The 25,612-nt window shown below is 40.8% G+C and overlaps 2 protein-coding genes across 2 annotated transcripts in view; both read left to right on the top strand.

Annotated features, from left to right (window-relative positions):
- The window catches only part of LOC144686104 (polycystin-2-like protein 1), a 58,650-nt gene extending 54,966 nt beyond the window's left edge, over positions 1-3,684 (top strand). The window contains exons 10-11 of the mRNA XM_078551252.1: positions 267-365; positions 3,009-3,684. Coding sequence (XP_078407378.1) covers positions 267-365; positions 3,009-3,194 — 285 coding nt within the window. The 3' untranslated portion in view covers positions 3,195-3,684. The remainder of the gene's footprint in view (positions 1-266; positions 366-3,008) is intronic.
- Positions 3,685-4,535: 851 nt separating this feature from the next.
- Positions 4,536-24,006, top strand: LOC144686103 (uncharacterized). The gene is made up of 5 exons (XM_078551251.1): positions 4,536-4,660; positions 6,430-6,469; positions 8,641-8,762; positions 15,662-15,793; positions 23,731-24,006. Exons 1-5 carry the CDS (start codon positions 4,536-4,538, stop codon positions 23,738-23,740), a joined length of 429 nt encoding a protein of 142 aa, XP_078407377.1. The 3' UTR covers positions 23,741-24,006.
- Positions 24,007-25,612: the final 1,606 nt, after the last annotated feature.

Below are 25,612 nucleotides of genomic sequence, written 5' to 3'. Positions count from 1 at the left end.
CTTCTGTACTAGCTGGAGCTCTAATCTTCTGATTCTTGCTTGCCAGTATCAAGTTTATGATGCCAGTGAAGTCTCTAAATTTGAGACTTAAGTGCAGATCTCCTTACAATTACAATTGCCAGTGTAAGCAGGCCAGTTTATGTAATGTTGAGAGAGAAGTCCTTTATGGTGTGAACAAGATTATATTTATATACAAATAATCTCACTCCTGCTTATTTATATAATTAGTGCACCATTGATTACACTATTGATATGCTTCTTTACAGAATGTGTTCTTGGCTATCATTAATGACACTTATTCTGAAGTCAAGGATGACAAAACATTACGAGAAGTAGATTTCGACATTTTTGATGTGTTCAGAAAGGTAGGAAATGAATCGCGCTCTCTATTATACTGAACACAGGAAGGTATTTATATTTTTATTTATACTGTTCTAGCTTTTACGAGTTTGTTTACGAGAGTTTTCATGGTTGAAAATAAATTCTTCGTGTATGTTAAATGGGGAGGTGGGTACAATATGGTGAGGTGCATTCTCATTAAATGCTACTGAATGCTCTTTTGCTCTATCCTGTGCTGCTGTTGCTCCTTCCCCATGATAATGGCATAGGAACACCATACCTTCTTCTGAGGAACCCTCACTGTGAGGGGGCAGTGAGGTGATGGGTAGGGTTAAAATTATTCTGGTTAGCGCATCATGTCAGAAGTAATGAGACCCAAATCTACATGGGAAAAACAACAACATATTCAGGGCAAAAAAAAATGTTTCCCAACTGTAGAAATTATTAATGAAACTCAGACGCTCCTCCAGCTGTTCTGCCAGGGACACTCTGCTCCTGATCTCATTACAGCTATAGCCCAAACATGGACAAAAGAGCTGAATTCCAGAGGCATAGTGAGAGTGACTGCCCATTACATCAAGGCAGCATTAGACCAAGTGTGACATCAAGGAGCCCTAGCCAAACTGGGGTCAATGGGATACAAGGGGAAAACTCTCCAATGGTTGGAATCATACCTAGCACAAAGAAAGATAGTTGTGGTTGTTGGAGGTCAATCTTATCCATCCCAGAGCATTGCTGCAGGAGTTCCTCAGGGTAGTGTCCTAGGCCCTACCATCTCCAGCTGCTTCACCAATGATCTTCCCTCCATATAAAGGGATGTATGCGGATAATTGCACTATGTTCAGCACCATTCGCGACTCCTCAGAAACTGAAGCTGTTCTTGTCCATTTGTAACAAGACTTGGACAGCATTCAGACTTGGGCTGTTAAGTGGCAAGTAACATTCATGTCACACAAATGCCAGTAATGCTCATCTCCAACAAGAGAATCCAACCATCTCCCCTTGACATTCAGTGGCTTTATCATTGCTGAATCCCTCATTATCAGCATTCTGGGGGTTACCATTGACAGGAAACTGAACTGAACTAGTCATATAAATACTGTGGCTACAAGAGCAGGTCAGAGACTAGGAATCCTACAGTGAGTTACTCTCCAAAGCCTGTCCACTACCTACAAGGCACAAGTCAGGGGTTTGATGGAATACTCTTCACTTGCCTGGATAAGTGCAGTTCCAACAACACTCAAGAAGCCCAATGCCATCCAGGACAAAGCAGCCTGCTTGATTGGCATTTCATCCATCACCTTCAATGTTCACTCACTCCACCACTGATGCTCAGTGGCAGTAGTGTACACCAGCTATGAGCACTTTGCAAGTGTAAAATGCAGAACCAAACTGTCGGAGTGTAATTTGAACACATGTAGGGTCAGAAAGCAAGAGACAATTCAAGGCTGGCAAGGGTGGGGAAATTTTCATAACCGCAAACTGATAAATACAGATTCTGCCCTATTTTCCTGCCTCAAAAATTTACTTAGTCCAATTTTGCATTATAATTATGTAGAATTACCAAGGAAATTCATCACCATGGTGACTTACTGATTTCTTTGGTATTCTCTTTTATTATTTCATGGGATGTGGCGATACTGTTCCAAGTCAGGATGCTGTGTGGTTTAAAGAGGAACTATATCGCCGTTCCTTCACTGTCGCTGGGTCAAGATCCTGGAACTCCCTTTCTAACAACATTTTGGATTTACCTGTGCTACAGGGACTCCAACAGTTCACCACCAGCTTCTCAATGACAGTTAGGGATGGGCAATAATTGCTGAACTAGCCAGTGATCCTTGCATCCCATGAACAAGTAAATAGATAAAAGAGCAATCACTCTCACCTCATCTCGAGTTCAGCTCTTTTGTCTATGCTTGGACCAAGGCTGTAATGAGGTCAGAAACTGAGTGCCCTGGTGGAACCTAACCTGAGCATCAGTGAGCAGGTTACTGTTGAGTAGCACTGCCAACGACATGTTCCATTACTTTGCTGATGATCAAGAGTAAACTATGGGATGGTAATTGGTCTGGTTGGATTTGTCCTGCTTTTTCTGTACAGGACATACCTGGGCAATTTTCCACATTGCTGGGTAGATGCCTATGTTGTAGCTGTACTGGAACAGCTTGGCTAAGTGTGCGGCTAGTACTGGAGCACAAGTCTTCAGTATTATTGCCGGAATGTTGTCAGGGACCAGAGCCTTTTCAATATCCAATTTCTTCAGCTGCTTCTTGACATCACGTGGAGTGAATCGAATTGGCTGAAGACTGGCATCTGTGATGCTGGGGACCTCAGGAGGAGGCTGAGAACCTCAGGAGGAGGCTGAGATGGATCATTCTTTGTTTAAGTGATTTCAAAAGAAATCTCTTGCAACCTTTTGTGGAATATTAAACCCTGATGTAACAAATAGAAAAGATTTGTTCATATGAGTGAACAAATTTTTTAAATGTCATTTTGCAGTGGAATAACAGGAAGAAATAGAGCACATTTCTTCTGGGGTCACAATGTAAAAATGAAATAAATGTTATATTCTAATTGAGATGGATGCTTTATAATGTAAAAATTGGAAATAGTTTGCAGATTCACTTTAATAGATCAAGTATTGAGATTTAATGTATTATTTATTACAGGGTTACAAGAACTTGCTTTTGAAACTCAATCTCAAAAAACCTTTATTTCTTGCTAATCCATTTGGTATCCTAACGAGTGCGAAAGGAAGCCAGAAATCTCAACAGAATGATCTTGAGAAGTATGATCCAAATTCTGCATTTTATTATTGGTACCTTTCTATCCATCTACAATATCACTTCTCGTAGGCTTAAGCAGACAGAAACATTGAAGGGACGTATGGCCAGGAATGTCATCAGTGTTGCTCCCACTCCACCACTAACTTTGCTGGATTTTTCTGCTATTTTGATGAAATTACATCAGTGTAGTAGCAGCAGCTCCGAGGAAATAACTAGATTTTAATTTAAAATTGATTTTTATAAATGAAACAAATATTAAAGTGACACCAATTGCTAAAGTTGTCCAGCAACATGCTGGGAACATAATGGGGGCTGCCCCCTGCTTGCCTGAGTTCCCCCTAGAGTTAAACCAGTCGAGACAGCTTTAACAGTCCATTTTTATCAAACGGTCACGCATAAGAATTAGGTTACAACTGATCTTGTTCAATGACGCTTTTCATGAATATGCATCAGCTGAATTGTCAGCTTGGCTTGAGTGTACTCTTGCTTCTGAGTTAGAAGGTTGTGGTTTCAAGGCTCATAGCAGGTGAATTTGTATGGGGACACTAGGGGTCAGTCTTTGAAAGAATGACCCTTCCAGTGCACCAGCAATTGCTGAATGCATCGATATACTTGACAAGGTGTTTCTAAAATATGACAGTGTGTGTGAAGAAATCTACTATTAACTTGTGTTGGGTTCTGGTGCATGGCATCGACATGCTGCAGAAACCATGGAGCATATGGTCACCTCCATGGGTGTTGCTGCTGGAAACTCCTTGCAGGAATCTTTGGCACCAGTAGTGACCATAATGATTGTGGGCTCCATGGTCCCCACCATCTCGAATGGTTACAGCAGTAAAGGACAGTCAAAGATGCAGCTGGGTTTGAAACAAGAATGAACACAAAATAGTAAACATTGTGAGTGATTACTTATAAAGATTTATCATTGTCAGTGGTCCCTCTGAAACGAGGATGTCGTCCGTCAGGCTTGGCAAGACTTCAGGTGACTGAGAAGCCCAATTCTGGATCCACATGTTCTTCCGCAGTGGGGGCACGGTGTTGCGTAGGGGAGTGGAAATCGCCATCCCGGGTTGGCTTCTTTCTTCTTCCTCTGCTGCCACTGTTCCGCCTCATTGTCGAGTCACCAAGCCGCGAAGTGGCTTGCGCTTTGATAGACCAGGTAGTGCCATGCTGAGCGATCGGAATTCTCCTTCTAGTCAGTAGTGTTAATGCCTCTGTGCTTTAGGGCAACCTTAAGCGTATCCTTATACCTTTGCCTTTGACCGCCCTTTGAGCGTTGTCCAATGGGGAGCTGTGAGAAGAGAACCTGCCAAGGAGGTGGTTTTCAGGCATTTGGATGCCAAGGCCCATCCATCAGAGTTTGGTCCACAGGAGCAGGGTTTCAATGCTGGTAGATGCAGCTTCGTGAGGATGCTTGCGTTAGTCCGGCCAGTCCTCCCATTTGATCCACAGGATTCGATGCGAGCACCGCTGATGGAAGCTCTCAAGGATGTGAGAGTCAATAGACAGCCCATGTTTCACAGCAGTAGAGGAGGGTGGGAGCTTCAAATGGATATCCTGCAATCTCCTCTCCCACAGATCAGTGACAGTGCTGAACCACAATTCATCAGCAGAGCAATCGTGCAATGGGAATGGAATGTGTTGCCTTCTCTCAGAATCACAGCATACCTAGACCCTCATCACCCCTTCAATAAAGGCCTGCTCTGGTGCCAGAAAGCCATCTGGGCCAGACTGCCCCAAGTTGCTGAAACCTGTCATCAAATCTTTTCAGGCCTGAGCTCACAATGGCCACTGGTCATGAACAACTCAAGAGCCCCTGATTGGACCATGCAGCCATCCATCTCCTCTGCTGTAGCCAATGGAATAGATTGGGTAAGAGAACACATCTTATTGTAGAGAGCAAAGCAAAGTTATGCAGTATTCAGCAAACTATCATACAGGACACCCTGTAGGTGTGTAATTGGAAGAATTTTATATTGGTATAGGATAATGATATATGCCTAAAACTAAAATTATCATTGAGTACTGGCAGAGTAAAGTTAGCTTAATAGGACACTGCAGCCACAGGCCAAATGCTTCTATTAAATACTTTATGCTAGTACAGAATATGGGTTGACTGTTTTGAAATTACGGACAATTATGTCAAGCTTGAAGATAAGGTGGAAATAATTTACTGCTAAAATGGCCTCATAGCAAAGTAAATGAGTTATAATTTCTTTGGATATCAAACTGTGTTGTTTGTTTCATGAAATGACTCCCACCATCCATTCAGCACTGTCACTGATCTGTGGAAGAGGAGACTGCAGGACATCCATTTGAAGCTCCCATCCAAATCTTTCCAAGATGGAGGATTGGAGCCCCCACTACAATGGGTCTTTCAAAAATCCAACAGTGGTGAGAAACAATTCAAAGTCCAGTGATTAATTATACAGCAAGAATGTCCCATATTAGATCCCAGCCTGCTGAGTTGCCTAACTATAACTAAGGCTGCAAGGGAAATGCTGAAATTGGCGTCAGTGACATCTGCTGAAACTGTTGGAAGGAATGCGTTTGGCTAAAACAGCCCCCATCATTGATAATGACTGCAGGCTAATCAAGATATAATCAATAAGTAATCAATAACTAATATAACTATAATCAACAACTGATGTTATTAACAATTGGCATGGTTATGGAAGGCTGGTGTTCTAGATTAAGTTAAAAGTAGAAAACCAGGTTGTGTATTTTTTTAATTCATGGGACATGGGCATTGCTGGCTAGCAACCAGCATTTATTGACGTAGAGTCAACCACATTGTTGTGGATCTGGGGTCACATGTGAGCCAGACAAGGCCTGAAGGACATTAGTGAACCAGATGGGTTTTTACAATAATTGGCAATCATCAGATTTTTAATTCCAGATTTTTTTTATTGAATTCAAATTCCATCATTTGCCATGGTGGGATTTGAACCCAGGTCCTGGATTACTAGTCCAGTGACAATACCATTATGCCACCGCCTTCCCTTCATATCCCAGGGATCAGCTCAGAGTGGCAGTAGGGGGTCTGGAAGCAGTTCAATCTTTACTAAATTGTAAATAATTGGAGAAGAAAAACTTACCAAAGAGAAATACTGTTATGGCTATTTTACAAGGTATTACAAGACACAAATTTGCATTTGGTTTTCAATGATCTCTTAGTGAAAATGTTTTCATTCAATGCAATATGATCATAAACATAACCTATTTACTTAATGTATTTTAAAATATAAAAAAGTGAAGAAAATACTTATATATAAGACAAATTATTCTTCACTAATGATTATAGGGATGAAGATGATGAGCAGGATCTTGCAGAATCTAAAATGGTGAGATATAAGACTAGATAATTCATGTTGCTTTCTGTTTATTAAACAATAAATTGAGCATTCATAACAGTTAAAAGATAGTTAATAGGAGGAATAGCCACATGTATAATTATAATGTTTGGGATATGCTGAGTAATGAAAAAATGAAGACCATTCTTATGCTTTTAGTCTTCTCCCTATCCTTATCTTGTCAAGGTAATGCAAGATTAATGCTCTGTTGAATAACCTCTTTGAAAAAGGAGTTAAATAAACATTTGGTTATGAACAGAATTTAAGGTCATAAAGAATATAGGTAATGCTTTTCTAAAACAATGGAAAATTATGACATGGAGCACTTGGACACATTTTTGTCCAGATTAAATAATTTGTCAAGAATTCATAAACAGCAGATTATACCTATGAAAAGAACTGCATTAATAGGTTGAATGGGCAGCCCATTTCACCTATGTCATTGCAACAACAAAACCAGTATACCTACTCAGCAGACAAGGTGCCTGAAAATGAATTAATTGCCCACTTAAGGGCTTCATTTGGCAGCAGGCGGGAAGACTGTCCACAGACTTTCCCGCCATAGACTGAATCGGGGTGGAGACAGGAAGGTGGCAGGATCCCCACTGGCCACCATGCTGCCTGATTAAATTCCCCAACCCTGCCTCCAAACTCATCACTGGGGAAGGCATAAAATACTATCCCTAATTTGCTTAATGACCTTTGGGAACTTTGTAGTGTCAGCTGCACAACCTATTATGCTTCTTAACTTCATGTTTTCTGCAAACATGGATATACAGCTGTCTATTTCTTCATCCAAACTGTCACCATATGTAGTGAAAAAAATGGAGAGTCCAACACTGATCCCTGGGGAACACCATTTGCCATATCCCCATCTCACTCTATCGCTCCTCCACAGCCCGTCTCTCTCTCTCTCTTCTGCAGCTTTGGTTGCTACTCTTTTTCCTCTTGCCACAATAAATCAACCAGAAGGATCCCCATAAGGAGAAACGTGCATTGCCAGGAGCCTCTTAGGAGTTCAGAACAAGCACTGTAAAATTGCCTACATAGGCAAAATCATAATGCAATTGAAGGAAAATATCTCCCAAAATTTTCCGGCCTTTTAACCGAGAGCAAGTATGGAATCCTTTAAATACCACTGGAAAATGTTATTTCTCAGCTTCTACTGCTCATGGTTTGTGGGCAGGTAGTGGCAATGTAGGGGCCTTATCTTCATCATTTGCATATATTAATGACGTCCCCTGCCTGATTACAGTTGGAGCTTTGGCTGCCTGAATTGAGTTCTGCCTGAAAAATCAGAACGATTAGACAATCTGTGGGAACGGGTGAATCAGTCCTCCATGAGATGTTGGTCACACCATTATCCCCGTTTTGGGTGTTAAATGCATGAGAGGAAGATGAAAATTATCTGCTATGCCTCTTATATGAGTAATTATCTGAAAAATGTTTAAAAGGGAAATAATGAAGAAAGTCAAAGTAATCACAGAGTTTGGGGAAATTATTGATAAAGTTTCTTTCTAGACTCCTTGAGGTGCTGGTTACAGTTCAGTAGGTCTGAAAAAGTCTTTGTAGTCATAAGTAGATCATACTATAAGTTTTTATTGACTCTTAGAGCTATTTACAAATATACAGTGAAGGGTACAAGTTAGGAGCCGTCTCCATGCTTGCTGGTACACACACTGTCCAACGCTCAACTGACCCTGGATGCGGGTCATGTGTTCTCTTACATCACTGTGTGGGCAGTACTGTACTCAGTCCTACATTAACCCTATATGTGCCAGACCCTCATACTACAGACATATACACCTTTTTATTGGTTTTAAGCCGCATTGTTAATTCTGTTCTAATTTATCCTTTAAGCCAGATGTATAATCCAGAAATTGTTCATTTTCAATTCATAAGATGTTATTTACAAAAAACACTGCTGATACACACTACTATAAATGGAGTACATCACTGCCAGCAGCTACATTAGGCAACTTCACTAATGAGGCAGGCCACTCATTTGGAAATTGTATGTTAGCCGTATTAAATCTCACTGGCTAAATGTTGTCACAGTTATCATCTTGCCACTTTGTGCAATGAACACAGAATTGAAGTTATTGTTTTAAATGGGCTTATTCCATAATTTGGTATAACCAATCCTTCTTGTTTTTGAACAGAGAATATTACATCGACAAAATATTGCAAATAAATATTACAGTGATCTTATGCTAGAACCCACTGACCATCACAAGCCTGTGAAGAATCCAGATCAACAAACTACTGCTAAAGATTATCAATTGTGAGTCCTTTAATCATTTCCCATACATGTACTGGGTTAAGGGTAGTATAGCATCAGGATCACAAAGTTGCTAAAGTGTTTAGAATTCAACCAAAGACTCCATTAGGCAGTTGTGATCGAGTCTAGAAATGGGTATTTCACATCTGGAAATCAAAAGAACAGGAAGAATGTCTGTAGGACACAAACATACTCTGGGGCAGCAGGAAACTCTACAAATCAGAAAGGCTTTACCTAAATTGGACAGATATGAATGTCCTTGCAGAGGCAGTAAATTAGGAGTGTGAAAGGATTTAAATTAATAAGTGAAGTAGGGCAAACAGTACAGATCTGGATTGAGGGAAATTAAAGAGTGCTTTAGTTAGAAAAGCATACAGGAGCTGGATATTGTGGTGGAACAGGAGCCAGTAAATAAAAATGTAAACACTTATGCAGCAAGAAAGTGCAAAGATATAATCTCACAGAAAAAAAATGACAAAATAAACACATCAGTCAAGACAGCGAGGGAAATTAATCCCTCAAAAGGTCTATGTATAAATGATAAATCTTAGGAATAAAATCTGAAGCTATGGGGTCTTTGCTGGAGAAGGAGGCTATGATATCTTAGGTATTGATACTGGTTTGATAATGACAGGTTGGGTTAATGTACAGAGGATGTACATTATTTCACATGGAAAGGACAACTAGGAAGGGGGACAGAGAATTCAATTAAAGTGAGCACAATGGGACTTGATGCGACTAGGTAGAAACACTACAATCAAGGGTGAGAAAAATGAAATAAAATATAAGCATCTGCTATGGAGGGATTGAATCAAGAATTGTGTAATCCATATAGGAACAGATGTAGTGATTATGGGTGACGTCAAAGTACTCTATAAATTGTAAAATCCATAAAAAGTGCAGGAGTGAAAACATAGGGCAGAAATTTACCCCCATTGGTTGTGCAGGGGTGGCCGGGGACGGGTGCGAACCCGATTGGTGCCCCCAATCAGGGCCGCACCGCCATTTTCCGTGGGCGGGCCAATTAAGGCCCGCCCAGCGTGACGCGCGCCTGGAAGCGCTGAGCACTCCCTGTGCGGGTGGGGGGGATTCCCTGAGTGGTTCCCTGCGCTCTTTCACGCATGTGCGCAAAACAGCGCAGAGATCTCCCTGAGGCACGGAGGTTGGACGGGCAGCTCAGTTAATTACTTTTTAACAGGCCTTAATAGGCCTGACAGTTCGGCCGACGCGCAGCCAACTCGGCTGCATGCCCGCCGAACTGACAATCTAAATGACGCTTGGTGATGTCGGGACGTATGCCCGACATCACAGCGCGTCAATTTACGTGTTGGAGAGCGGGCCCCAACCCCCACTCGCTGACCAGAAAATTATGCCCATGATTCTGGACAGAATATTGGATTGTTATATGGAACAATTGCTCAAATAATGTACCGTTGACAGTGTGAGAACTTTACTCTTTGAAGGATAATCTGAGTTAAACTTAGAAAGTTACCTGAGAATTATCATCAATCAATCTATCAGAATTCGAGTACAACCATAACAGCGGGATGTTGAATTTTTAATAAGAGTTGAAAATGGGATATAACATTTGTAGTTATTCAGCAAAAACATATGACTGTGACAAGTAGTGAGTACTGGTTCAGATCAGGCAGGAATGCTAGCATACATGAAGAGCTCTTTGTCTCTTCATTTCTTTTCTTCTTGGTGCTCAAGTCTTCTCAACTTATAGAACCCCTCAGGAGCGTTTGAAAGCAGTATTCCTCCCAGACTCCTTGTCCACCACCTACTGCAACAAACTCTCCCGTAAGTCTTTTGCTTCATACCCTTTTTCAGGAATGGATACCTGGATGGATTATTGACAAGGCCTTTTGGTCTTATGAAGATTTAACTTAATGCAAAATTCCCTATGGGACATCGAGTTCTTTGTCTATACTTTGGGTTAAACATCCTGCCTTTTGATGTCAACCATTTACCATTATTCATCTGGATCCAGACTAGTCCTGACCTCCCATTCGTTCCATCTCTGGTACCACACTAACTTCCAAAAGATTTTATTCATTTTGCCATCAGTTATTTATGCCTAGACCTCTTCATGAGGCCTGTTAATAAGCAATCAAAATGACCATTCACAGTAACCATTCACTTCAGCTATTTTAACCCCTTATCAGGCTGATGAACTGGACAAAAGAGCTAAATTTTGGTAACGAGGGGAGTGTCTTCCCTTGACATCAAGGCAGAATTTAATCCCATGCGACATCAAGGAGCCCTGGCAAAACTGGAGTCAATGACAATCGGAGGGAAAACTCTCCGCTGGTTGGAGTCATAATCAGCACAAAGGAAGATGGTTGTGGTTGTTAGAGGTCAATCATCTCAGTTCCAGGATATCGCTGCAAGATTTCCTCAGTGTAGTGTCCTAGGCCCAACCATCTTCAGCTGTTTCATCAATGACCTTCCCTTCATTGTAAGGTCAGAAGTGGGGATGTTCGCTGATGATTGCGCAATGTTCAGCACCATTCGCAACTCCTCAGATACTGAATCAGTCAGTTCCCAAATGCAGCAAGACCTGGACAACATCCAGGCTTGGGCTGATGTGTGGCGCAAATGTTACTTGCCATGTAAGTGCCAGGCAATGACCATCACCAACAAGAGAAAATCCAACCCCACTAAAGGGTAAGAGAGAGGCAAAAGTGGACATTGGGCTGCTGGAAAATGACGCTGGAGAAGTAGTAGTGGGGAACAAAGAAATGGCGGAGGAACTGAATATGTACTTTGCGTCAGTCTTCACGGTGGAAGACACGAGTAACATCCCCAAAGTTCAAGAGAGTCAGGGGGCAGAGGTGAGTATAGTGGCCATTACCAAGGAGAAGGTACTAGGAAAACTGAAAGGTCTGAAGGTGGATAAATCACCTGGGCCAGATGGATTACATCCCCAGAGTTCTGAAGGAGATAGCTGAAGAGATAGTGGAGGCGTTAGTGGTGATCTTTCAGGAATCACTGGAGTCAGGGAGGGTCCCAGAGGATTGGAAAATTGCTAATGTAACCCCCCTGTTTAAGAAGGGAGTGAGGCAAAAGACGGGATTAGCCGATTAGCCTGACCTCAGTCGTTAGTAAGATTTTAGAGTCCGTTATTAAGGATGAGATTTCAGAATACTTGGAAGTGCGTGATAAAATAGGGCAAAGTCAACATGGTTTCATCAAGGGGAGGTCATGCCTGACTAATCTGTTAGAATTCTTTGAGGAGGTAACGAGTAGGTTAGACAAAGGAGAGCCAATGGATGTTATCTACTTGGACTTCCAGAAGGCCTTTGACAAGGTGCCGCACAGGAGGCTGCTCAGTAAGATAAGAGCCCATGATGTTAGAGGCAAGGTACTAGCATGGATAGAAGATTGGCTATCTGGCAGGAGGCAGAGAGTGGGGATAAGGGGGTCCTTCTCAGGATGGCGGCTGGTGACTAGTGGAGTTCCGCAGGGGTCAGTGTTGGGACCACAACTTTTCACTTTATACATTAATGATCTAGATGAAGGAACTGAGAGCATCCTGGCTAAGTTTGCAGATGACACAAAGATAGGTGGAGGGACAGGTAGTATTGAGGAGGCGGGGAGGCTGCAGAAGGATTTGGACAGGTTAGGAGAATGGGCAAAGAAGTGGCAGATGGAATACAACATGGGGAAGTGTGAGGTCATGCGCTTTGGTAGGAAGAATAGAGGCATAGACTATTTTCTAAATGGGGAGAGAATTCAGAGATCTGGAGTGCAAAGGAACTTGGGAGTCCTAGTCCAGGATTCTCTAACTTGCAGGTTGAGTCGGTAGTTAGGAAGGCAAATGCAATGTTGGCATTTATTTTGAGAGGACTAGAATATAAAAGCAGGGATGTGCTGCTGAGGCTTTATAAGGCTCTGGTCAGACCACATTTAGAATATTGTGAGCAATTTTGGGCCCCGTATCTTAGGAAGGATGTGCTGTCCCTGGAGAGGGTCCAGAGGAGGTTCACGAGAACGATCCCAGGAATGAAAGGCTTAACATATGAGGAATGTTTAAGGACTCTGGGTCTATACTCGATGGAGTTTAGAAGGATGAGGGGGAATCTGATTGAAACTTACAGAATACTGAAAGGCCTGGATAGAGTGGACGTGGGGAAGATGTTTCCATTAGTAGGAGAGACTAGGACCCGAGGGCACAGCCTCAGAGTAAAGGGAAGACCTTTTAGAACAGAGATGAGGAGAAACTTCTTTAGCCAGAGAGTGGTGAATCTATGGAATTCATTGCCACAGAAGGCTGTGGAGGCCAGGTCAGTGAGTGTATTTAAGATGGAGATAGATAGGTTCTTGATTGGTAAGGGGATCAAAGGTTACGGGGAATAGGCGGGAGAATGGGGTTGAGAAACTTATCAGCCATGATTGAATGGCGGAGCAGACTCGATGGGCCGAATGGCCTAATTTCTGCTCTTATGTCTTATGGTCTTATCCTAGGGGTTACCATTGATCAGAAACTGAACTGGACCAGCCGTATGAATACTGTGGCTACAAGTGCCACTCTTGGACTGCTTTAATGTCAATGGCAGTCACTCTCACCTCACCTCTGGAGTTCAGCTTTTTGTCCATGTTTGGACTAAGGCTATAATGAGATTAGGAGCTGAGTGGCCCTAGCAGAACCCAAACTGAGCGTCAATGAACAGGTTATTGATGAGTAGGCGCCACTTGATAGCACTGTTGATGACACTCTCCATCATTTTGATGATCGAGAGTGGACTGATGGGGCGGTAATTGGCCAGGTTGGATTTGTCCTGCTTTTTGTGTACAGGACTTTCCTTTGCAGTTTTCCACATTGCCGGGTGGATGTCATGTTGTAGCTGTACTAGAACACTTTTGACTATTGGCACATCTAGTTCTGGAGCACAGGTCTTCAGCACTATTGCTGGAATATTGTCAGGGCCTTTGCAGTATCCAGTGCGTTAAGCCATTTACTAATATCATGTGGAGTGAATCAAATTGGCTGAAGGTGCTGGGGACCTCAGGTGGAGGCTGAGATGGATCATCCACTTGGCACTTCTCGCTGAAGATGGTTGCAAATGTTTCAGCCTGGTCTTTTGCATTGATGGGCTGGGCTCTCCCTTCATTGAGGATGGGGATATTTGTGGAGCCTCCTCCTCCTGTTAGTTGTTCAATTGTCCAGCACCATTCGTGACTGGATGTGCAAGGACTGCAGAGATTAGATGTGTGTTGTTTGTGGAATCACTTAACTTTGTTTATCACGTGCTGCTTTTGCTTGTTGGCCTGCAAGTAGTCTTTATGATAGCTTCACCAGGTTGACACCTCATTTTTAGGTTTGCCTGGTGCTGTTCCTGGCATGCCCTCCTGCACTGTTCATTAAACCAGTCTTGATGCCCCAGCTTGATGGTAATGGTAGAGTGGTACTATGCTGGCCCATGAGGTCACAGCTTGTGGTTGTATACTATTTTGCTACTGCTGATGGCCCACAGGGCCTCATGGATGCCCAGTTTTGAAGTGCTGAATCTATTCGATATCTATCCCATTTAGCCCAGGTAGCACACAACAAAATGGAGGGTATCCTCAATGTGAAGATGCGACTTCATCTCCACAAGGACTTTGTGATGGTCAGTAGTGGTACTATCAAACCACTCTTGATGATGGATATTAAATTCCCCCACCCAGAATACATTCTGTACCCTTGCCACCCTCAGTGCTTCCTCCAAGTGATGTTCAACATGGAGAAGTACTGATTCATCAGATGTTTGTGTGTGTGTGGGGGTATGTGTGTGGGTGTGGGTGGTAGGTGGTAATCAGCAGTAGGTTCCCTTGCCCACGTTTCACCTGATGCCACAAAACTTAATGGGGTCCGGAGTCCATGTTGAGAACTCCCAGGGAAATGCCCTCACAACTGTATACCACGGTGCTGCCACCTTGGTGGAGCTGTTCTGTCGGTGGGACAGGACATACCCAGGGATGGGGATGGTGGTTTCTGGGACATTGTCTGTAAGGTATAATTCCATGACTTAGGCTGTTATTGTTATTGGATCTCATGATGTTATCCAATTGACCCATACTGTTTTTGAAATTGAGGCAGCCTAGGCCAATCATTTACTTCGTGCAGCCTGCCAATCCTATGTTAATGAGTCACAGCTCTCAAAATGGGCCCAGTTCTTTCATTGTAACTATTGGGCCCACTCCACTAGCAGAATGTCATGTGGGTGAGTGGTGGAATCTACTCCAACATTTCTAAAAACATGCAAATTAAAATAACTCAAAAAAATATTAAAACCTACTCATAGAATTGTACATGGCCTATTGACGATATATCCAAAAAAATTTACCCTCCCCTCAGAGGCATGAATCTTTGCTCCTTTTCTGAAGCTTGCTTTGTTTCCCAGGAATTTCCCACCCAATCTTGTTCAAGTGCAGGGCCAAAACTGAATGGATTCCAATGTTGCCTTTATCATTTGCCAGAATTCCTGTATTATCAAGCTGCTTTGGACTAAACAATCTCAGTATTCCAAAATTATGGATTTTAACTTGGTAAGCATGTTAGAGCATGCAATGAAGTATTTAGCAACACTGTGTGGATGAAAAAGTTAGTAACACAAAGTGTAACAGAGAGAGAAAGTCAGAGAAAGAATGTGAAATTAGGAAAAATGTGAGTCACAATTGCAAGAGGGAAAACTGTCATGTGAACAGTGCCATGGTGGAGGGGTTGGCGGGGGGCTTCATCATATATCACAACAGATTGTCTAAATCATTGTAAAAGAACTTGCCATGAGCAATTCTACAAAACATTTACTACACTATGCTATAATTTAAGATTGCTGTACTGTAAAACATTATATCCAAACACACATGGACAACATTATGAGATTCTATAACAATTTATGTTACTGTTTTCTTAGTCTGATGATGCGTACAGATCAACTGGAGGAGAGAATGAATGAAATGAATTCTAAAATAGATTGGATTATGGCGCAGCTTGAGAAGCAAAGATCTGTGCGGAGAAGAAAACAGATTACACCTGATACCATTGAGTGAGTAGACATTGTTCCAGTTTGACGGTATTTTAAATGACTAATTTCTCTTATTAGTTTCCCAGCCTCCCTGTAAGCAAATTTAATCTCCCACAATCTGGAGCTGTACTTTTAAAGTGATTAACCTGTCTTTCACAGAGCTGGGTTCCTTACGATTACTCATTTGTGGTAATAATATCAAATAGCATCATCCCCGTTACAATACCACTCTGCACTTTATAGAATAAATGAGCTGTTACAGGTTTAGATAAACTTCTTTACAAATACATGAAAGAATAAAACCAACAAATTCAGCAATACTAAAATAGTTTGATAATCACATAGATGTAATGAGCAATAGGTTAATTTGTCTTTTCAACAAATACATCTCAAACCATGAAAAAAGCCTGTTCATTTCATTGACATACTTAATAAAAACTAAAATACGGCTTCAGATTTTTGCCTTTTCAACATCCTTCCCCATCAACAATAATTCTGGCGTTCAGCACTCTGCACAACAGGAATTCAGGAGTTATCTGCACGTTTCAGTTATAAACTTTAAAGTCAGCCAGATATATTAACATAATGAACTCATCAGACATGATAAAGGTGTTCAAAATTATGAGGGGTGTGGACAATGTAGATAAGGAGAAACTGTTTCCATTGGTGGAAAGATGGAGAACCAGAGGGCATGGATTAAAAGTGATTGAAGAAAGAACCAGAAGCAACATGAGGAAGAACTTTTTTTTTTGAACACAGCAAGTGGTTGGGATCTGGAACACACTGCCCACAAGTGTGATGGAGGCAGATTCAATCATGGGCCAGAATTTTCTGTTCGGCGTGTGGGGGCAGGCCCCGCACTCTGACGCGTAAAACAACGCGCGGTGATGTCGGGTGTGCATCCCGACGTCACCATGTGTCATTCTGATCTTTTGTTCGGCAGGCGCACACCGGAGTCAGCTGCGCGCCCGCCGAACTATCAAAGGCCTGTTAGGGCCATTAATAAACTAATTAACATCATTGTTAGGGCTGCCCGTCCAACCTTAAGGTTGGCAGGCAGGCAAAGAGCCCAGGCGACCTTTGTATTTTTCATGAAACCTCATCCACGGGCAGGATGGGGTTTCATGAAGGTTTTATTAATTAAATAAAATTTATCATCAAAATTCATAAACATATCCCAGCTTATGTGACACTGATATATGAGGGCACATGTCTGAATAATTTTCTTTTTTCCCCAACTTTACAACTACACTTAACCTCGCTGAGACACAAAGCTGCATCAGGGAGATTTCTGCGCTCTTTCACGCACATGCACGAAAGAGCGCAGGCCCCAACTCTCCTTCCTCCCCCCGCCCGCACAGTAGCGCCACTACCAGGCGCGCATCACGCTGGGCGGGCCTTAATTGGCCCAGCCATGTAAAATGGCGGCGGGTGGTGATTGGTTCCGTGCCCGCCCACAACAGGGAGAAAATTCTCCCCATGGCTTGCAAAAGGGAACAGGATAATTATCTGAAGAGAAAAGATTTGCAGGCTACACAGAAAAGGCAGGGGAGTGGGACTAGCTGAATTACTCTTGCAGAGAGCTGGCACAGACACAATGGGTCGAATCGTCTCCTGTGTTGTAACCATTTTAGAACAGTGGGAACAAATCGGTGTTTCCAAGAAAGAAAACGCTCTACTATTAAAATGTTTATTTTCTGTTTTGCTTACAGTCTGCATTTCTATGCATACATAATTTCAACAGTGATCACACTTCAAAAAAGGAGATTTCTCCCAGCACCTATGGAATTTATGACATACAAGGAAATAGCCCCTAAAAGGGCTGAAACCTTTTATAAATGAAAATTTGGTGATGACAGAAAAGTGAACTAACTGTTGACATTGGCGAAGTGGATATATTTGTGCAACACTACTAACTTTGATATGAAAATTTTGAAGATCTTGGTGTGGGAGGTTCACCATCAAAGGAAAGCTTATTTGCTGATTTAAGTCACTGAAATTAAAACAGGTGTCTGCAGTGGAGGGAGATATTGTACCTTGTTACAAATGAAGAACAAGAATGCTGACATTAGGAGAAAAGCAGAGCATGTTCACCACATGTGACCCCATTTCTTGTGGGGCCTATCAACCTATTTGGGAACTGCTACATATTCTGGGAGGCACGATTTAAAGCAGTGCAAACAATCATTGCACTTCTACATGTACTCTTTCACTTTGCCTAAACTGATTGTCTACGCTATTCCTGAAGGTAGAAGTCTCAGCTGATGCTGAAGAGTGCAATCTGCATGCTCCTCTATTGTTAGGATCTTTTCTATTGAAGTTAGTAGCCACAGATGCCAAGGATAGCTCTGTGCTATGCCTGAGTAAACAGAGGCCAGCATCTTCCGGTTGGTGAGCGGGGGTGGGGCCCGCTCGCCGACGCATAAAATGACGTGGGGTGACATCAGGCATGCGCCCCGACATCATTTAGATTGTCAGTTCGGCAGGCGCGCATCCGAGTCGGATGTGTGCCCGCTGACCTGTCAACAGCCTATTTAGGCCATTCAAAAAACAATTAAGCTCATACAGTCGGACAGGCAGGTCCACTAAAAGTTGGCAGGCAGGTCGGGAGCGCTGGTGGCCATCTGAAAAAGCATGAAACCTCATCCACATGGATGAGGTTTCATTGCTGAATCAAAAAATTAAGAGACACTTTTAATCAACGTTATGTCCATGTCCCAACTCATGTGACATTGTCACATGAGGGGACATGGATGGTGAATGAAATTTTCTCTGCAGTAACTTTTTTACTTTAGGAACTGATCTCCCTGAGGCAGGACTTAGTCTCAGGGAGATCGGAGCGCTCCTTCGCGTGCATGCGCGAAGGAGCACACTTCCGATTTTAGGAATTCCTTCCCGCCCGCACAAGAAGCGCATAGGGCTTCCCTGCGGACATCACACTGGGCAGGCCTTAATTGGCCCACCCACTAAAAATGGCGGCTCCGATCGGAGGACCACCCGCCCATGCACTTCCCTCCCAACAGGGGGGGAAAATTTTGCCCAGAGTGTGATGGCTGTTCATATTTCACTCTGGAAGATTCCCTCTCAGGTATAACAAACAATATAATATTCTTCATTTGTAGCGAGGTACAAGATTTCCCTCTACAACAGACCTGTTTTAACTGCAGTGACTTACATCTGCAAATAGAGCTTTCCATTGGTGCATCTTCCACACAAAACCTTCAAAATATGAGGAGATCTAGAGTATAGTTTATACATAATGTTTACTCCCATTATGGAGCCATCTAAATATGCAAGTCAAACACTTATTAATGGCTTCTTGAGTCTTCAACTAGTGTCTCCTCTTTCAATAATGTGAACACCATGGAATGTTACTCAGGCTGCCCCCTGGATAATGGTTACTGTATGCAGAATTATCAGTTTTGATCACATGTCACTTGAACATTGATTAAATTGAAAATCCATTTCCTTCATGAAAACCTAAGATAGGTTTGACAAGCTGTTGTACCTATCTAGGTACTGTTTGCAACTTTTAACACTCAATGGAATCCTGCCATCCAGTAAAAGTTGTGTGTTCTTTCCACAAGTATAAAGATGCTTCCCCTTGCACATATAATAGTTGTTACCTTCCCCCCTCCCACCCCCACCAATGCAGATTTTAAGCAAAACTTTGAAAACAGAAAATAAACACTTTAATAGTATAGCATTTTCTTTCCTGGGAACACCGATTTGTTCCCACTGTTCTGAAATGGTTACAATACAGGAGGCAATCGACCCATCGTGTCTATGCCAGCTATCTGCAAGAATGCATCATGCAGATTATATCACCTGTAGTGGCTTAGGAGGAATTTGTGTACATTACATTGTGCTGCAGAATCTTTTGAAGCACAGACAACCAATAAAGGTCTCTTCTAGCATGTCTTGGGTAGTGAAAGGCATGACAAAATGCCACTCTGTCATTGTACCTACATTTATCAGACTCTGACAAACACCTTCACCTCATTTATGTAGCCAATTCATATGCCCCAAAGAAATACCCATCTTCACTTCTTTGTAAGGTGTAATGCAGAAGCAGCAGCTACCAAGAATAATAAAGTTCAGAAAAACAAATATGGAGGACTTACCACAAAAACAATGGCTAATGCCAAAAAACTTAACTGCTTTAACAATATTTTCTGTTCAGGGCATTTTAATGACCTACGTATCTGGATCGTCAAGTCTCCTCAGATTGCCATTGTTTGCAGATCTTCACCATTTAGAAAGTATTCTGTTCTATCCTTTCAGCCCAAAGTGGCTGACCTCACATTTGCCTACATTGTAATCCATTTTTGCCAGAGTTTTGCCTATTCCTTTAATTTATTAATATCTTTGTAATTTTATGCTTCCACCTACAGTGCTTACAATGTCACCTTAGTATCATGTACAAACTTAGGTATGTGGCTCTCTATTTGATAACCTGTGTTGTAAATAAACATGGTGAATAGTTGAGGCCCACAACACAGATCCCTGTGGAACACCATCAATCACATGCTGCAAATTTGACTACCTGTTCATTATCCCTACTGTCTCTTGCTGCTCAGCCAATTCCCTAATCAGGTCAATAATTTGCTTCAACTCCATGAGTTTCAACTTTAGCCAGCAGTTTCTTATGAAGAACTTTATCTGATGCTTTTTTGAAGTTAAAATAACATCCAAGGCCATTCTCTTGCCCACAACTTCAGCCACCTGTTCAAAACAAAATCAAATCAGGTCCATTAGGCATGGCCTACACTTTACAAATCCACATTGGCTCTATCCTTTATTATAGGCTCTAGTAATCCCCTGAGAATAGATGTTAAGATAACAGGTCGTATATTTCCTGGTTTCCCCCCTTACCTTTCTTAAATAGTGGAATGACGTGCAATTTTCGAATCGAAAGAAATGGTTCCTGAATGGAAAGAACTTTGGAGGATTATCATTTGGGTATCTGCAATGTTCTCACCAACTTCCTTTAAAACCCTGCGATGGAATCCATCTGGTCCTTGAGATTTTTCACTCTTTAGGGTCATTGTTTTCTTCATTTCTATTGTTTTGTTTACATTAATTTTGGCAAATCCCCATCTCCGATTCAATATTAGCTTTCTTAGGATGCCCAGCATACTATCCTCTCACTTTACTGTTAAAACTGATGGAAAGTCATAATTCAACATGGCCAGCATTTCCTTACTTTCACGTTCAATTTCACTAGTTTTAAAAGGGCCCATTTCTGTTGCTTAATTCAGTCAAAGTCTCCACTGCCTGCTTATCTCGTGTTATGTCTTCTCTTATCATTGAGGTAATCACTAAGGCAATTCCTTACCATCTACCAGTTTCACCATTCTTCCTGTAGACCTTATAGCTTGGTGTATTTAGTTCCCAGTCCTGACCATCTTGCTGTCTCAGTAATGGCTACTTTGTCAATCATATCTTCTAAGTTGAATGTGTGGCTGCAGTGCATCCAATTTATTCTTTAGACTCCATGCCTTTATACAGTGGTAAGTAACACTGATTTGGACCACATGCCCTAATCTGTTTTTCTGTTCTGATATTTTTCTCACACATTTCTTAATTCTTGCTCTTGATTAATTACTTTATTTGCTCAGAAGTTTGTTTCACTAAGTCAGAACCTGGGACTCCAGATTTAACCCATTTTTATGGATGAAGCACACGGTGTGGCAGGTCCTTACCAAAATATTATCTGTGATTCTATTTTCTAAAAGACTTTGATATTTAAACGAGATCACATATGCCATAAGATAGGTGATATGATCAGGTTTCAGGGCCACCTCACATTCGAGAAGTGGGAAAATTTAAGGCATGGTTGTCTAAGGTTTTCCTGTGAGGCCGAGAGGAGTATATCAGCTATTCCTGGCTCCACCAAGGCAAGTCAAAAACTTAACTGTGTCTGACTCTTGCGGCTGATCCTGGGTTGGCCTGGTGGTAAAGCAGTAGCAGCTTAGGTCTATTAAAAATGTACCTTACGCCAGATGACATTACTTTTAACTGACATACATACATGTATATATATATATATATTGGCCGCTGCTGAGGAGAGTAGTTTGAAATCACATATGGCAGAATGTTGATGGTTTTACAGCAGATACATAAGTTGAGGCATTTAAACTATCTACCTGCCCAGTGAAAAATCATGCCAAGTCTATCATCCAATTTAGCAGACATCTGCTAGAAAATCGTATAAACTATTCCCTGGATAAAGAACTGTTAACTAAAAAATGAGTATTACAGGTTCATAACAAGGTGTTTTAGTCAAGCACAAATTTATTCATATCTGAATCTTGAGATAAATTATTACTCAAATGAATTCTTAAATTTTTACTCTGCAAAGTATTTAAATTTCCATAAGAAAGTTACAAAATTTATTAAGAATTGAACTGTATTGAAACAGTAAAATATTCTACGACTTTAGTTCAACTGATATACCATGTAACTCAAATGATCATGTAAATTTATATTTTACCTTTTGAAATGAGGGCATGGAATAAATAATAATGCAATAGCGAGTGGTAAAATAGGCCAATCAGGTGCCGTATGTGGACATAAAAAAAGGTCTGCGTTTTGCTGTCAGCAGTGAACAAATGTTACTAGCCATTCATTACATCTGTACTTACACACAGACTTTTTATGGGTTTTTGCACTGGAATTTGAGGTGATCAGAAATCCAATTCAGCACTGCACCCTCCACAGGGTATCTGGGATTTGTGTAACCTCTTCGCCAGATTGCAAAATTCTCACTGAGGCATGCAGAATTTGAACTAGGAAGTGCAAGTTATATTTTTAAATTAATGCCAAATCATGTGCAGAAAATAAAGGAAGTGAAAGGAAGATGAGATTAAAAGAGATAAGAGACAGAAAAATTTTAAAAAGAATTACATTTTTATGTAAAAAAAACTCAAACAATAATTAAAATCTGACGGAATGAAGCCCCACACTTGTAAAAGTTAATGTTCAGTGCTAGAGTGGTTCTTTGGCAGTAATCAAAACTTAACACGCATTAAAGATTTACTTACACTGGAATGAACAAACCTAAACTTTTCTGTAATTAATAGTTACATATTATGTAAGTACTGCAACTTCATGTCCTTTCATATGTTAAAGTGTCGAAACTGTAGCAAAGTTTGTGAAAGACGACATGACAGCAAATTACCGTATTTAACTGCACAATTGTAGTCCCTGGAAGTCTGATTTACTCTTTAATAAAAGAGAAAGCTGATAACTTCCTCATATTTTCCACAAAATCCAGGGCAATATGGATACCTAGATGAACAGCATGGCCTTTTCTTACCCTTGCCTTTTGTTGCATACTGGGAAATATTACACCTTGCTCATGCATTAGAATATATGAAATCTTCTATAACTCATTCTTTTGAGATTGTTAGAAAATACATGTTACAATAACATTTTATATAACTTTATTAGTAGGTAAAGCTTGTGTTCCATCTAATATGTTGCATTGAGGAATTACTTGCTGTGTATCAATATGTAAAGGTTATGAAATGCAAAAAGCAAAATATGGAGTTTCTCAGTGAGAAAGATCAGATAGCTAACATTACAATGATCATCTGCTTGTTTTATTTACAGAATCTAGAAAAAAATAAAATGTCGACATACAAGGAGTCTTTTAACACTTCATTGTGTCACTTGAAATGGTTATCAAGTCGTCTTCTATGTCGATGCGCTGGCCTTAGGAACCACCAAGATTTATTTCTTTTACTGATGAGCCAGAGACCTATTACGAATCCTTTGAATGGAATTAAGAGTCAATATCCATAGGGTTTATTGTCTCTTTAATAAATCAGAGAACTAGAAAGAGTAATTTGTGGATCAATAATCCAATTTCTTTAATGTCAATAGGCAAGTTATATTGTTCAAAGACAGTATAATCAAAGCAGTTACCAAAAATATTTTGCTTGATTCTCTAGCCTGAATTAGAAGACAACACTTGGAAGACATGACACTTAGGAGACAATTTGAATCATAGCTCAACTTGATTCCACAAGAAAAATGAAAGGACAGCTTTGGTGAAAAAAATTATAACAACAACAGTCAGTCCTACTTTTGGAAACACGGATTTGCCTTTAGGGCACAGAAATATCAGCAAAACGACCCTGTTTAATAATCTTCTTACTCTATTTAGAACTTAAAAATGTATTAGCAAGAATGTGATAATAAAAACATTGTTGCTGATGCCAGCATTATGTCTTCTGGTTCCCAGAGGTTTGTAATATCACTTTTAAGACACAAATATTGGAGCTGATATTGGGTGCATTTCTTTAGAGCTTACTATGTGCTACATAACTATAGATTGTTACTTTGGTACACAGACTGTAGCATAGTAGTGAGTGATGCAACATCCTGCATACTTAAGTATACATGCGCATAACAATATTATCAACTCTTTTCAAATAGTATATCAATATAATACCAGGTGCTTTTATAAAACAAAAACCACTATAATAATTTATATATGAACAGTTTATAAGTAAGAACAGTGTTAGGGAGAAGTGTGAGAGGAATAAAATAACCAAATTCACAAGAAGAAGAATGATCTGTAAAGTGACCTTGTTATGACGTGGCAGGTGATGTATGCTAGGCGGACCAAATCCACAACTTGGCCAGGTTATCACACCGGTTTTTCAATTTGTATTTATTACGAGAAGATTTGGGCACTGAATTCAGAAGTAATGAGTCCACTAATACCTTTAGAAATTTTCAAAACTAAATTAAAACATATATTAACAAAAGAAAAGATTTCCAGCACATACATAAGATTACAGTTATGTAATATTATTAAAAAATCAAAAAATTCCTAATTAAACTGACTCCCACCTATACACCCGCTTTAAGGCAACAGTCCAAAATAGATTTTTTAATTTAAATAGTGAGCCAGCATGTTTAGCACAGCACCCACTCGACAGTGGAATTCCAAAGGCTTTTCTCCAACTTTAGTTACTGGATACAACATACTTTTACAAAAATGGCCGGAGGCGGAGTTTCACATACTCCTGACCGATCTTACATGGCTGCCCCCCAACATCACCTTCCTTCCTTCTTTATATATGTTTCTCTCTCTTTAATCTGTAAATTTTATTGCTTTATGTATCTTTGGAAATGTACTTTTCCCCATAATATAAAAACCTTTCATGTTGATAATATAGTCAGTGCCTTTAGGAAAAATAAACATAGTAACCTTGCCCTATTTATCTTGTTAGTTGTAAACATCCTAACATCCCTTTGAAACCCAAACAATTCCTTCACTTATCCAAAAATGCAAATTTCCTTCACATCCCAAGACCTCATCCATGTTTACTCATTAGCATTTCAAATGCCTTTTACCCCTAACTTCTTTTGATAATTTCAAGCTTGCAGCCTATCTGACTCTAATTTAATTAAATCACATAGACAGAACCATCTACACGCACACCCATAAACCTACTTTACAATAAACCACAATAATATTAGAAAACTTATCACAGTTTCATGACAACCTGTAGATAGACAATATATTAGCACAAACTTGGATAAAAGAAATGATGCGAATAGGAGCACAGCATCACTTTTAGCTTAAGCAAAACAGTAATAGCAAATAATTCCCAGACTATTAGATCTAGATATTCAGCTGTATGTATCCCATTTTTCAGGGGATAGATGGCTTCCAATATGGTGACTAGCAAGCACAGGCTTGTTACAAATTGGAAATGTGGCATCCACCATCTTGATAATGGACACAAAATTGGCATGTCATGCCCACCCCTGAAACATACATTTGTCCCTTTACATTTTCAAATAAGGGCCAGCTGCATA

The sequence above is a fragment of the Cetorhinus maximus genome, chromosome 10 (genome assembly GCF_964194155.1).
Source record: "Cetorhinus maximus chromosome 10, sCetMax3.hap1.1, whole genome shotgun sequence".
NCBI lineage: Eukaryota > Metazoa > Chordata > Chondrichthyes > Lamniformes > Cetorhinidae > Cetorhinus > Cetorhinus maximus.
This window is presented reverse-complemented; position numbering and strand designations above follow the sequence as displayed.

Bases quoted from the DNA above. Each gene is read 5' to 3' on its own strand.
- LOC144686103 (XM_078551251.1), top strand. From the start codon at position 4,536: ATGCTTGCGTTAGTCCGGCCAGTCCTCCCATTTGATCCACAGGATTCG. The intron at 4,661-6,429 runs GTGGGAGCTTCA...TAATGATTATAG, and splicing joins TTTCACAGCAGTAGAGGAGG to GGATGAAGATGATGAGCAGG. The intron at 8,763-15,661 runs GTGAGTCCTTTA...CTGTTTTCTTAG, and splicing joins ACTGCTAAAGATTATCAATT to TCTGATGATGCGTACAGATC.